Raw genomic sequence first — 15,090 nt, forward strand, 5'->3', positions numbered from 1 at the left:
TCATTTGGCCATTTTCCAAACTCTTCTTTATTGCTTTAATAGTGAGAATAGGTGTATATTTTGTTGTTCAAATGTGATATTAAAAAACCAGTAACATTAATTATTAGTAAGAACTAAACAGTAAATTTTGGGGAAAAAAAAAACATGGGACCTTTAATTCGTGCAACTGAAAGAGCTTGTTTGATCTCACCCCAAATGTTTATCCTGGACTGGCATCTGGTGACTGCATTAAACCAAATTCCCTGTTAATTAATCTTGGCATAGTGGCGTGTCGCATTATCCTGCGGAAAACAGTTTCCTCCTGAAAATTACATTTGCAAATGAAGCCAGGGAGGGTGCACCTGACTGACAATGTTCAGATATTCTGTGACAATCACCAGGAGCTCCACATTCATCAAAGAGCTGAATATGTGGCATGAAAAGACTCCACATCATCATCCATCTGCAGTTTCGTAATAAAGTATGATAGATACATGAAGTTAAGGGCTTTGCTGTATACGCTATACCTTGCATCAGCATTTTTGTCCCTCTTCCAGCATCCAAAGCCTCTCTTTTTGTCTTTTGTGCTCAAAAAAGAGAAAGTCTAAGATCTCAACAGCTGTCAGATTCAATTAATGTTAAGTTATTAATATCTTTAAGGCTTTTTTAATGAACCTATGTTGTACAAACACGAGTAATTCACATCAGAGTTCTTTTAAGGTGCTCGTTTTAAGGTGGATGCAGATTACGTGGTCGGGTGTTTCGTTGGTGCACCTGTAAGTGATGCACAGGAAGACAATAGTGAAGGGTTGCTTTAAACTCCTTAAATTTACTGTAGCCCACTTTAGTGAACAGAAATGTTGCTTCATCCCACTCAAATAGAGAGTAAAGTGGATAACGGCACATCTCACATGAGGAAAACTGGAGGTTTATGTCCAGTTCAGAAAACCAGAGCACTTACACAGATCAGATATAACATTTTGACCACCTCCTCGTTTCTACAGTCGCTATCTATTCTCTCAGCCCCATTAACCACACAGGAGAACTTTGTAGTTCTACAATTACAAACTGTAGTCTGTGTGTTGCTCTGCATACTTCGTTTGTCCCATTACACCCTGCTCTTCAATGGTCAGGACCTCCAGAGGACCACCACAGAGCAGTTATGATTTTCAAGGGGGTTCGTTCTCAGTGCTGCAGTGATTGACATGGTGGAGGTTAGTGTGTGTTGTGCTGGTACGAGTGAATCAGACACAGCAGGATAATGGCTATATTCCAGCTATTGCACGAATTAACATTCATTCATTCATTCATTTATCTGTAACCCTTATCCAGTTCAGGGTCGCGGTGGGTCCAGAGCCTACCTGGAATCATTGGGCGCAAGGTGGGAATACACCCTGGAGGGAGCGCCAGTCCTTCACAAGGCAACACACACACACACACACACACACACACACACACACACACACACACACACACACACATTCGCTCACACACTCACACCTACGAACACTTTTTTTTTTTGAGTCGCCAATCCACCTACCAACATGTGTTTTTGGACTGTGGGAGGAAAACGGAGCACCTGGAGGAAACCCACGCAGACACAGGGAGAACACACCACACTCCTCACAGACAGTCACCTGGAGGAAACCCACGCAGACACAGGGAGAACACACCACACTCCTCACAGACAGTCACCCGGAAGAAACCCACACGGACACAGGGAGAACACACCACACTCTTCACAGACAGTCACCCGGAGGAAACCCACGCAGACACAGGGAGAACACACCACACTCCTCACAGTCACCTGGAGGAAACCCACACAGACACAGGGTGAACACACCACTCCTCACAGACAGTCACCCGGAGCGGGAATTGAACCCACAACCTCCAAGTCCCTGGAGCCTTGTGACTGCGAAACGAATTAACAGTATTAACTTAAATATATTCCTTTAGCCTTAGCTTTATAATACATATTATTATTATTATTAATGAGACCTACGTGAACATTACAGTCCTTAATAACGGAGCATAGAACTTTGTTAAGTACGTACATTATGTTTTTCTTTCCTTGTGTTGTGAGCTAGTTGGGTTTATATCATTTCTTTTTGGACATTTGTTCTCAAGTAGTCACTTTCCCCTCGTCCTCCAGTGTATCTCATTACACTAAATTTAAGAGATGGCTAAATCAAATTGACAAAAGAGAAGAAAGAATTATCAACACGTTCCTTTGTATGTGTGCTAGTGTCTTGGTTGGTGATTAAAACCCTGCTGGTTTTTATGTACAGGCTCTTTGTTATTTCCCTGCTACATCCTCGAGCTTGTAAAATCTTCATATATATGAATACGTGAACAGAATAATGACGCATGCCTATAAAAAGCCCGATACGAATGCATTTCATGATACTACAGCTTCTGAAATCTGCTTTAATATTCTATTCAAACACACGAAACCCTTTTTTTTTTTCTTTCCTATTCTCCTACATATTTTCCATTAGTTTTCTCAGGGTTTCAAATCCTTTAACTTCATCCCCACCCCTTCATTGACACTGTCAGAAGTGGATTTAACGGGCAAAATCAATTCAGGATGAAGACTTTTCACCTAGAGTAAATGGCAGCACGTAAGGATGGAGTATTAAAAAACGCACAGTATATCAACAATATGTAGATATGACTAATTCAATGCGCGTTCGGGGAACGGAGCACGGAAATTCTCAGCGCGGTAATTAATTCTTTTTTATCTCAGCAGGTTGTGATTACAAAAACGAGCCTCGCATGGCATGTTCACGCTACCCACTTTTCACATCTCCTTCAAATGTGAAACCCGGGCCGGCAGGTAATTGCTCTGCTTGCAACTAATGCCTCAGTAAATGGTGTGCTTTGCACCAAAAAAGAAATCTCTTTCTAATGCTGTTTGCACAGTCCTCCTGTGATGAATGAATATCTGCTGTATATCACATTTTCTGGAACCTGCACTCACTCTTACAATACTTAGCAGATAGCAGATGCACATTTGCTGCTCAGAGACATCCTTCTTTTTAATGGGCTTCTTATCAAACTCCAACAAGGCGACCTGTGCAGCCGGAGCGTGAACACCTAATTGAATCATAGAATATCGGGCCATTGCAAAAGATATCTGATGACACTGTCAACCTGGCATATAAATTAAGCGGGGGGCTCTAAAAACAGAAAATAGTGGCCGGCACACTCGAGCGACGGTAATAAAGCAAATCTTTAGCATTAGCGTTTTATTTAAAAGTGCATTAATGCAGATAGGTTATCAATTTCAAGGATTTTACGAGTATAATAGACTGGGCGGCATGAAAGGCACCTTGGTCGCTCGGTAAAGGCATAAAGCGCCAAAGAACAAGGCGGCCTGATGAGGATTTAGTGGGATACAGAGGGATATCTCTGACATTGCAGACGCCAGTCAAAGTCTATTCGCTCCTGCAGCTTGGCAAAGCTGCAAACAGAGCACCACGGATAGATACAGCCTTTAGATTTGAATGTCTTTGGTTTGTTGATAATGTAGCACCGACTTCAACGCGGTAAATTAGCTGAAAGCACGGTTTTGTTTCACACGGGCACAAATTATACCTCGGATCAGGATGTTCCCGACTTCCAGGCTACGAGACGGAAGCTGAGGGTGAAATAACAATCACGGAGGAAGAAAATAAAATAATGCATTCATGTTGACTCAGCCGTCCTGTTTTTGAATAAAGAGTCCCGCAAATTGCTCATTTGCCATAGTCACACTCGCTAGGGAAAAAAATTGCTTATCCTTCCAAAATGATTTCCTTGATGGAATGCTGACTCTTTCACACTTGAAGTCATTCATTAAGCGTAGAGAAGAATATGCTAAGTGCTCGCACTTTTCTGAACGATACTATCCCAGTTAATTCTGCACGTGGCTTCAAACTGCACCCAACTGCTGATCTGCAAACTCGCTAACAAATGAAGTGCCAAGGCCATCTTTCGCTGAACTCTTCTGAAGCAAAGCTGTAATGCGGATTCCGTTCCCTTGAACCAAAAAGACGCTTTGACGTTCACGCTGCTAAACAATACACCCGCTTTGAAAGTAGCAGTAGGAAGTATCTGGAAACTTTATGCAATGTAATGATGAATCACAAGGTGTTCTATTTGCGCGGTTCCAGAGCGTGCAAAAACGCGGCGGCGTTAAGCTTTGACGGCACTGTTAACAGCTCATGCAAGCTGCTTTGACAAGACTAGAAGCTTTATTTATGGAAACCTGACACCTTGTTACCAATCAAAGAGTTCAGCTGAATGCTAACAATACATGGCACCACGGTGTAGCTTTGATTCACTCGGTTAGCGCTGTGTTCCACTGCATTATATTGACATAGTGTCCATAGTGCCTCCAAATAACTGCTTTTGACTCACGGTGGCTGGAAAACTCTAACTGTGAGAACACACTGCGAGCTGATTTATTGCTGCCATGTGTGCGCTGAATACTTTGTATTCAATTAACATGTCAGCACATACAGTCATACTTAAATATGGACTAAGGCGACGGGCCATCAAACTGTCAGGGTGAATTATTCATACGTGTGGACACCGGGCATTATTTGGCAGTGAATTACAATTATGATGTTGCTGCATTTTGCACTGTGATCCAAGGCTAGCCACGGTGCATGAAAACTGCCCAACAGACAGAAACGCTAATGACAGATATTAGGACGGTGTTTTGGGGGAGGGGTTGTAAGTGAAGCTAAAATGAGCCGAATAAGGCACCGCTTTGATGTTCTGGGTTCGTCATCTGCCACCACACATGAGCTACCTTGGATCATCCCCGTAAGCCTTTCCAAAGTCAGTCTGTCAAAGACGACAAGTGCAGTTGTGTGTTTTTGTTGCTGTTGCGAGCACACTGATCAAAGAAGAAAGGGTTGTTCGTACAGGATCAAACAGTCGCTCGCTAGAAGTTTAGTCTACCTCAGAACAGAGCCAGACTCTACAGACTCGCTAATCTTTCATGTAGTCCTTTAAGAACGGAGGTCGTTCTCAGTTAACTCTGTAACCAACTCTGCTTCCAAACTGATTAAACAGGTGCTCCTTCTCTTGGGGGGGGGCTGAAAGTACCGATAGTCCTGCCTGATCCCACTAATTATCATTTTCAGCCTCTCTGCTTCCTAGGCTCTTCTTAAATGATATCCTGCTGTCAGGCCGCACATCAGATGGATCGGTGCCTGGCGCTGGAGAAGCTGTCCGTTGGTCCGGTAATAGCTGCGATGGTGGATGACGTTCACAAACCCCCACCTTCCCCACCTCTCTCTAACAGGGCCAGCCCTTTCCCTCTGTATCATTCATCTTCATTAGCTAACTATTCCCTCCATGCCACGTCAAAAATATTTAATGCTGCTCCTCCGAGGGCCTCGTCCGGGCCTGGTTAGCCCGCTCCTGCTATATTTCAGCCATGGCTCCTGCGCTCCGGAGCCGAGCTGTTATAATGCTCCCCTCGGACCCCTTAATGAAAAAACAATACAGTCGCCATCTGCTTCCCTGTCAGACATCGCGCAGACTCCGCGTGACCCGATATGCCCTCGGATGTTGGAGGAACTTTCCCCCGTAACGTAGCATCCACTATTAGCTTCTCTGCAGCGGAGGATGGGGCGAGAGCATACAAAACACAAACATAAACATGTTTTCCCGCAATTAGCAGCAGAGCCGTGTTTACCGCCGAGCCCGTGTCTGTAAACAAAGATGGTAAATGCTGAAAAGAATCACACAGACGCTAAATTCAAAGGATTAAACCCTCATCAAGAACTTCAAGTCTGTCAAATGACCCGTAGATAACCTAACATTTACTCAACCAGATAATGTTATCTCAGTACTTACAGTTCAAAGCCTGGTGAAAACTCATACACTGACGACCATAAGGTTTAGACAGAAATCAAGCATCTTCAAAGGAGCACAGTCGATAAAAACGGATCTGTGCTCATTTCAAACTCCCTGCAACAATTAAGAAATAGCTATTAAACCCCGCTGTTGATTTTTATGGAAATGTGTAAAAAAGAAAAAGCCTGGAAGCTTAGAACTGAGCCCAAACGCTGCGGTTCTGCCCAAATAAGGACACACAGCGGCACTGTAACATAGCAGTCATGCTGATCTGCCAGCGCTCGTCTCCACCAGCGAGCTCAAGGACAGAGATTGGGGCTGAATGCTGGTGGTGGAAAGGTATTTCTGTTTCTGCAGTCCTTCACATGTGGAGGTTGTTCTGTTTTAAGGCCAGCGAGTTCTGGGTATTTTGCGTACATAATTACTTCTTTTTTTTACAGGGTTTGGCCTCCTCTAGAGAGCGATAAACTAGAAGCTGAAAAGAACAGGCTGCCAACAGTAAAAGTCAAGCTATTACTACCGTATTTATTATAACTCTCTTTCGAACAGTTAGTCTGAATTGTGTTCTCAGGGAGCCAAAAGTAACCCAGTGATAAGCATTATTCATATAACACTCCTTTTATTCTGTTTTCATTAGAAAGCCTAAACGGTACGGGTTATATGAAAACATAAATAATAGAAATGGCAGCATGTAGCTTATTGCTACAAGTTATAGAGTATAAAACAAATAACAGGTCCAATAAACGATGCATAATGCTAGTTTATGGGCAATATATGAGAAAATGAGCAAATTACAAGCCAGGTTTATGGTGTGCTTGTGCATTTGGAGTTAAAACAAAAGGATTGCTCATTGCCTCCATAAACTATGTGGTTGGGCTCATGTTTCTCAGTATAGAGTTGGGTGACCAGATCTGAGATGGTGAAAAAGAGGACACCTATATGTACCTTTAGGTCCTTTACACACAAAACATGTGAATTTCTTTTTTAATTCATCCGAGAACTTACATTTACGTTTCGGCATAGCTGCTTCGACATTAGCTTTGCCTGAGGTAAACAAAGACTACTGATGTGCAGACTGACCAATTAAATGTTTACAGAGAAGGTTATCGACCAATAACGGTAGCTCTACAGTCAGACCGTCCAATCAGAAGATGTTAGGCTACTTCACCACGCCCCCTTCTCGCTCAATGGACCAATCGGAGTAGGGGAGGGCGGGACTAGTTTGTGAACGAAAGGCTTCTCGAAGTTCTATGTAAGCTCTAGAAAAACAAAATGGCGGACGTTTGTGAAATTCCGCCCGGACATTTTTTAAAGTCTAAATAAGAGGACAAACCCGGGTAAAAGAGGACGTCTGGTTACTCTAGTATAGACGTATTGTTGTGGCTAATGCTAGCACAAAGCAAAAGACTACATTCACTGGCGTAGTTATATACGTAATGTAAGTCATTACAACAAGAAGGTTTCTCATTATCTAATTACTATATTAAAGACTTAGCATCTCAGAAACGGACTTAAGGTCTTATAATTAGGACATACTCTCTCTTAACATCATCTTAATAAGACAGTATCATAGTAAATACCCGACCAAACGTGAGGAACGCACTAAACGGCTATTTATTTATATTCCCGATTGCACAAGCAGGCATCTGTAGTAGTGTGACAGAGAGGAACACTACAATATATTTCACAGCATACCTGCTTCATCCACCTCCTCTCCGTCTTCTCCCTCCTCAGTGTCAGGTGCAGAGCGCTCCTGAGGGCCGACGTCCTGCATTAGGATTCGCTCCATCTCAACACACTGCTCGGGGAAACACACATTCTGTTCAACTATTATTATTTCAGTTTCAGCTATTACTAATGTATCAAGAAGGCAAAGTTCAGCTGAATCGGCCAGCTTTGCGGTACCTTTACAGACTCCATCTGCACCGCTCGACATCTCTGCAGCAAATCCACAAACAGGTAGATGAGCAGAGCCTGGAGAAAGAGCAAGCATGACTTCAAATAAACCTGCTGCACTCTCAAAAGCACGTCCGAATTAGAGGCTTACATTCCAGCTTCTATCCTGAAGAACTACCGCAAGACATTGTCCCCAAGCATTTCTTCTGAAATGAAGGGTATGAAGAGTTTGTGGCTCTCGGATGTTTCATTAAATTTATTTTAAAAGGGAATTTATTTTTTCTATGAAACTTATTTTATTAAGAGGAATTTCTACTCCTTTTCCACAAGTGAACACAGGTCTGGGTTCTTAATTAAATGTTTGAGGTATTTTCATCAACATACCACAAAGAACAAACATCGCAGCAGCATTCTCCCCCTGTTCAGAACGACCGGTTTCAGCACCTATTCCTTTAAACGCTAATAAGCCACACTTCACCCCGACCCCGAGCGCACAGCAGAAACTCTGTTTTTTAGCCACTTTTCACTTTGTCCTCTTTCTTTTCCGTTCTCGTTTTCTCCGTATTTACTCAGTGCTCTTATTTCTCTGCACTTGTTGCGTATGTTTTGCTCGGTTTAACCTCATCTTTTGAGCTCTCAAATAAACGCATGTTCAGTGCTGTCATTGGAGGGACTCAGAGGAGGGGGCGGGGCCGTTCTGAAGTGTCTGCACCCTATGTAAGATGCAACACGTTTTTATACAATGTTTTTACGACTTCGGTAGCCCACAAACAAACAAACTGGGTGGTTGTGATCTGCCGGTCTCCCCAAATCAATGTGCCCATTCACTGAACAAGTGGTCTATTTTCATTTTCAGATCAATCTCTCTCTCCAGAGTCAAGCTTTACCTTTTCAAGGACCAATGGATGCAGAATAGAATATAAATTACTGAAGCTCTCTGGATTTCTGATGAGGTTGAGCAATAACAAACGTGTAAAGTGCATCCTTTTATCCTCTTACCTGCATGAAGAATCCAGAGAGGAAGGACACCAAGAAGGGTATGAGCCCTGCTTGTGCGATGGTGACTGGGAGACCTGTAACAGAGGGCCATGTCACTGTAGAACGAACGTAAACTATCACACACCTCTGATACACTCTAAGGCCAAAGGATAAAATGCAGGGTATGATTTAGCAGCCATTTCTGTGAGGATTTGATGACTTTCAGACATATAAACCTTAACGAAGTTCAGCGGCTGTGTGGGATGCTTAGGTATGGCACGAATGTACAAAGTTCCCCTCCAACAATTAAAACACTACAGGCAGCCTTGTTAATTGTTGTTGGACACACAGTGTATAGGAAAACGCCTTGATGTTCTGCCTTGGCAAGGAACGACCTAAATGTTAAGACACTTCACAGAGGTAATTTCTCCTTTATGGTGAGATGAGAGTATTACAAGTAATACTTCAACCGGGACAGAGGGAAAGAATGAGAAATGTCTTTTAAGAACTATTAAATCTTACTGAAAACAGAATAGTTAAATTCACTGCAGCATGTAATTGCAGTCTCTTCTAAATATATAACTGCTACTGCACAGCTCATAAAACTCTGAATATATCATTAGCAAAAGGAGAACAGTGTCTTGGTGGAAAGCTCACAGAGACATTTTGTGTAACTTTCTGTCTAATGATAATGTCCATACACGTAGACTTTATCCTGCCGTTACATGCTTCAGGCCGGCGCACGACCTTCCATCACGTCAAGAGGTTGATTAAGAAAGCAGGTGAGGTGTCAGTTGGTCCACCATTTTGGTGTCACTCCCATTATTCGTTCAGCAGTTTTCTGATCATTTTCCACACATTGAGTCGCGGGAATTCAGCCTCCACTTAATCCAGGATTCAGTCGTCACAATTAAAACAACTAAATAATAATAAAATCAACAGGGTTTGATGTCAAAGGAGCTCCATGCAGGGATTAAACGAGTTTTAAGGAAGTTTTAAGGTGGCATTACCAAGCGCTACTGATATTCAGCATCATGTGGATTGTGGTTTAAAGCACGGTCAAAAGTCTTTATTTTCAAACTGAACGTAGCGTATATATTTACCATAAGAAGAGTCAGGTAGGACTTCCAATGAACAGCTTGGGTTCAAACCCATATGATGGCACTGGATTTATCTAAAGTACTGTTCATGAAGCTACTTTAACTTTGAATGATGTTCAGATTGTACTTACCTAAAATTCCTGTTCCAAGAATAGTTGCAATTGTTAAAAAATCTGTAGAGAGAGAGAGAGAGAGAGAATGTTAAGCATTGAAAATAGGGCTCCGGGTGTCTGTGTGTGAGGAGTGTGGTGTGTTCTCCCTGTGTCTGCTTGGGTTTCCTCCGGGTGACTGTGTGTGAGGAGTGTGGTGTGTTCTCCATGTGTCTGCTTGGGTTTCCTCCGGGTGACTGTGTGTGAGGAGTGTGGTGTGTTCTCCCTGTGTCTGCTTGGGTTTCCTCCGGGTGACTGTGTGTGAGGAGTGTGGTGTGTTCTCCCTGTGTCTGCTTGGGTTTCCTCCGGGTGACTGTGTGTGAGGAGTGTGGTGTGTTCTCCATGTGTCTGCTTGGGTTTCCTCCGGGTGACTGTGTGTGAGGAGTGTGGTGTGTTCTCCCTGTGTCTGCTTGGGTTTCCTCCGGGTGACTGTGTGTGAGGAGTGTGGTGTGTTCTCCCTGTGTCTGCGTGGGTTTCCTCCGGGTGACTGTCTGTGAGGAGTGTGGTGTGTTCTCCCTGTGTCTGCGTGGGTTTCCTCCGGGTGACTGTCTGTGAGGAGTGTGGTGTGTTCTCCCTGTGTCTGCGTGGGTTTCCTCCGGGTGACTGTGAGGAGTTGGTGTGTTCTCTCTGTGTCTGCGTAGGTTCCTCCGGGTGACTGTCTGTGAGGAGTGTGGTGTGTTCTCCCTGTGTCTGCGTGGGTTTCCTCCGTGTGACTGTCTGTGAGGAGTGTGGTGTGTTCTCCCGCGTGACTGTCTGTGAGGAGTGTGGTGTGTTCTCCCTGTGTCTGCGTGGGTTTCCCCCGCGTGACTGTCTGTGAGGAGTGTGGTGTGTTCTCTCTGTGTCTGCGTGGGTTTCCCCTGCGTGACTGTCTGCCAGGAGTGTGTTGTGTTCTCTCTGTGTCTGCGTGGGTTTCCTCCGGGTGGCTGTCTGTGAGGAGTGTGGTGTGTTCTCCCTGTGTCTGCGTGGGTTTCCTCCGCGTGACTGTCTGTGAGGAGTGTGGTGTGTTCTCCCTGTGTCTGCGTGGGTTTCCCCCGCATGACTGTCTGTGAGGAGTGTGGTCGTGTTCTCCCTGTGTCTGCGTGGGTTTCCTCCGGGTGACTGTCTGTGAGGAGTGTGGTCGTGTTCTCCCTGTGTCTGTGTAGGTTCCTCCGGGTGACTGTCTGTGAGGAGTTGGTGTGTTCTCTCTGTGTCTGCGTGGGTTTCCTCCCGGTGACTGTCTGTGAGGAGTGTGGTGTGTTCTCCCTGTGTCTGTGTGGGTTTCCTCCGGGTGCTCCAGTTTCCTCCCACAGTCCAAAAACACACCATTTTCTTCCCACTCTTCACAGACAGTATTTAAAATGGACTATATATGGACTGTAAGGTCTAAGGTGGACATTACACATTTTCAATCTAACACATGGAAACCCAGTTCTGGGGTCTTCATAAAACATCACCTGCTGTAGTCAAAATACTACAAAGCTCCAACATTACAACAGCATTCTCCCCTTGTCTAAATGACCTTGTTCACAACAGCCAGTTCCAGTACCGGTTCCTTTAAATGAGAATGAGCCGCACGCTTGCGTGGCATTAGGGCTGGACAATAATACTTTATATCTATATATATATTGCAATATAAAATGTTTCAATAACAACAATTTTTAAACACATTTTTTAATATTTTTAATATACATTATTTACAGCATCTGTCACTGACTGACAGTTGTTACAGGGCGCTGTTGTTAGATCAACACTTAATTAAAAAATTTAGTTTAAAACCCTTAATACTGACAAAGCCAATAGGTTTATGTTTGAGGGTAGTGTCATGCTTCTGGTTTGTTCTTGGAAGTTTTCAGTGGATTTTATACTGTTCTTATCGATATCTGAATTATATTGCGTCGGACGAAATTAAGAAACATATAGTGATATAAATTCATATATAAATGTATATAAATATTATCCAGCCCTAAGTGCCATGTTTTTATTGATTTACTTTTTTGCCGTTTTAGCTCAGTTATCTTCTTTTTCCGTATTGTATTTGCCATTTTGTTTGATGTTTTCACTTCAGCGCTGTGTTTGGAGAGACTTTTCTGACTTAGGCAGCCCACAAGAACTGTAAGAGTCGTCTTGTTTCACAGTGTTTGGGTTGGTGGTCTCCGGATGCCCAAATTAAAATGCACAGATGCCTTCTTCTGGGTGGATAACGAGGAGACATCCAGAACAGATTTTGGTGAGGGATTCCACAGTTTAGAAGTTAATACGCTACATGATGGACCACCCTTATTGGTCGGTTTGGATCTCGGGACTCGCAGAAAGCCTAGCTTTATTGAGCACAGGGAACGTAAAAACGAAGGAGCTCTGACAGGTCGTTAGAGGCGAGGTTAGACAAAACTTTGAATGTGTAGCGAGTGAAGGCTGTAAGATGGAGGTGGTGTGGAGTGAGTGAGGATCCCAGCAGCTGCATTCTCTTCATACTGTAACTGATTAAGGGGTTTGACAGGAGGCCGTGCAGAAGAGCAGTACAGCAGTCGAACCTGGATGTTACAAATGCGTGTACGAAGGGCTCTGCATCTATTCTGCTAAGTGATGACTGGAGACCTCTCTCTGTCTCTCTCCCTCTCTCTCTCTCCCCGAGTAGGAGACATGACAAAAAGCCACAGATGCTGTTCAGGTGCGAATTTCACACTGTACAACAAGACAGAAGATGACACTGTCTTGGTGGTGTTTACCAGCACATCACGCAATGCTTGTCAGAGATGTAATAATTCTGTGTTAAAGCGGTTCTATTTAGAGCGTTCCGCTGACATCTCATTGCAGTCGAGCACAGCGCCAGCCGACACAGTGGCGAACAGTAACAGGATGATGTTGCTCTGTGTGATAAGGGGAGGAGTGTATGACGATATGGATTATGTGCTTTGAAATCTGAAATGTCATGATATTGTCAGTGTGAACACTGTATCTCTGTAACTTTGGCTTCATAAAGTGGCCAATAATGTGCAGCCTACATCATCAACACTCAGCTTAGAGCCTGAGACTGATCCATTATTCGTAAAGTACGTGTTTTTTGGCACTTAATCGTTCACTAATGTATTAAAATGAATGTTCTTGTAGCTGAACAAAAAATGTTCCAGTGTGTAGTGTAAAGACTTACCAAATGATTAGAAGCTGGTAAGAGGTAAGAACTCCCTGTTAATTGCCTTCATTTCTGACGATTTATTGGGAATGTGAGTGTTCACAGTCTTTTGACCTTTGTATAAAGTCAGTGGGTCTGATAAAATGGGTGAGTTGCCACTTATTTTTGCCCTATTTTCATTCATTCATTCATTATCTGTAACCGCTTATCCAGTTCAGGGTCTACCTGAAATCATTGGGTGCAAGGCTGGAATACACCCTGGAGGGGGCACAAGTCCTTCACAGGGCAACACAGACACACACATTCACACCTACGGGCACTTTTGATTCGCCAATCCACGTACCAACGTGTGTTTTTGGACTGTGGGAGGAAACCGGAGCACCCGGAGGAAACCCACGCAGACACAGGGAAAACATGCCACACTCCTCGCAGACAGTCACTCGGAGGAAACCCACGCAGACACAGGGAGAACACACCACACTCCTCGCAGACAGTCACCCGGAGGAAACCCACGCAGACACAGAGAGAACACACCACACTCCTCACAGACAGTCACCCGGAGGAAACCCACGCAGACACAGGGAGAACACACCACACTCCTCGCAGACAGTCACCCGGAGGAAACCCACGCAGACACAAGGAGAACACACCACACTCCTCACAGACAGTCACTCGGAGGAAACCCATGCAGACACAGAGAGAACACACCACACTCCTCGCAGACAGTCACTCGGAGGAAACCCACGCAGACACAGGGAGAACACACCACACTCCTCACAGACAGTCACCCGGAGGAAACCCACGCAGACACAGGGAGAGCACTGTGAGGAGTGTGGCGTGTTCTCCCTGTGTCTGCGTGGGTTTCCTCCGGGTGCTCCGGTTTCCTCCCACAGTCCAAAAACACACGTTGGTAGGTGGATTGGCGACTCAAAAATGTCCATAGGTGTGAGTGTGTTGCCCTGTGAAGGACTAGCGCCCCCTCCAGGGTGTATTCTTGGCTTGCACCCAATGATTCCAGGTAGGATCTGGACCCACTGCAACCCTGAACTGGATAAGGGTTACAGATAATGAACTGATGGATGGATGACTGTTGTTGGTACTTAAACCCACACAAACTTCAGAAATGTGCGATATGGCCCTTTAATGAAGCACGGCCATCTCAGTGCGCATGTGCCGTCTATGGAAATGAGACCCCCGCCAGCATGTTTGAAAGCAACACAGCCTTAAGGGTAACATTTTTCACACCAAACACTGTCTCCTCTGACCTAATTACAGAAATGATGCAGCACTGCTTTGATGCATATTAATAAGATGGTGCTGATTAGCTGCTCGCAGAAAAAAAAAAAAAAAGAATCAGAGTCAGAGCAGCACTCAGGAACGAAAGAAGCCAGGAATGGAAATTGACTTTGCTGACACCACAGATAGCATCTGATTTTCCAATTACACTGCAAATGTTTTCGATGGGATTAATTACAGATGGGTGAGAATGCGAAAGAGGTCTAGAAATCAGCACGTGGTCCTCCTTGATTTGCCTGAAAATGGAGGAAAAGGGGCTCCAGATTTACAGCAAACAGCAGTGAAGCCTTGCTTCCTTTACATTAGGAAATATTTACAAGAATTAACGTAATAATAGGGCGGCACGGTGGTGCAGCAGGTAGGTGTCGCAGTCACACAGCTCCAGGGACCTGGAGGTTGTGTGTTTGATTCCTGCTCTGAGTGACTGTCTGTGAGGAGTGTGGTGTGTTCTCCCTGTGTCTGTGAGGGTTTCCTCCGCGTGACTGTCTGTGAGGAGTTGGTGTGTTCTCTCTGTGTCTGCGTGGGTTTCCTCCGGGTGACTGTCTGTGAGGTGAGTGGTGTGTTCTCCCTGTATCTGCGTGGGTTTCCTCCGCGTGACTGTCTGTGAGGAGTGTGGTGTGTTCTCCGTGTCTGCGTGGGTTTCCTCCGGGTGACTGTGAGGAGTTGGTGTGTTCTCTCTGTGTCTGCGTGGGTTTCCTCCGGGTGCTCCGGTTTCCTCCCACAGTCCAAA

At 44.5% G+C, this 15,090-nt stretch overlaps 1 protein-coding gene across 1 annotated transcript in view; it reads right to left on the bottom strand.

Annotated features, from left to right (window-relative positions):
- The window catches only part of si:ch211-51h4.2 (uncharacterized), a 111,350-nt gene that overhangs the window by 94,292 nt on the left and 1,968 nt on the right, over nt 1-15,090 (bottom strand). The window contains exons 2-5 of the mRNA XM_066648237.1: nt 9,938-9,979; nt 8,728-8,801; nt 7,738-7,806; nt 7,528-7,630 (exon numbers count right to left, since the gene is read on the bottom strand). Of these exons, the coding sequence (XP_066504334.1) occupies nt 7,528-7,630; nt 7,738-7,806; nt 8,728-8,801; nt 9,938-9,979 (288 nt within the window). The remainder of the gene's footprint in view (nt 1-7,527; nt 7,631-7,737; nt 7,807-8,727; nt 8,802-9,937; nt 9,980-15,090) is intronic.

The sequence above is a fragment of the Hoplias malabaricus genome, chromosome 16, assembly GCF_029633855.1.
Source record: "Hoplias malabaricus isolate fHopMal1 chromosome 16, fHopMal1.hap1, whole genome shotgun sequence".
Taxonomy (NCBI): domain Eukaryota; kingdom Metazoa; phylum Chordata; class Actinopteri; order Characiformes; family Erythrinidae; genus Hoplias; species Hoplias malabaricus.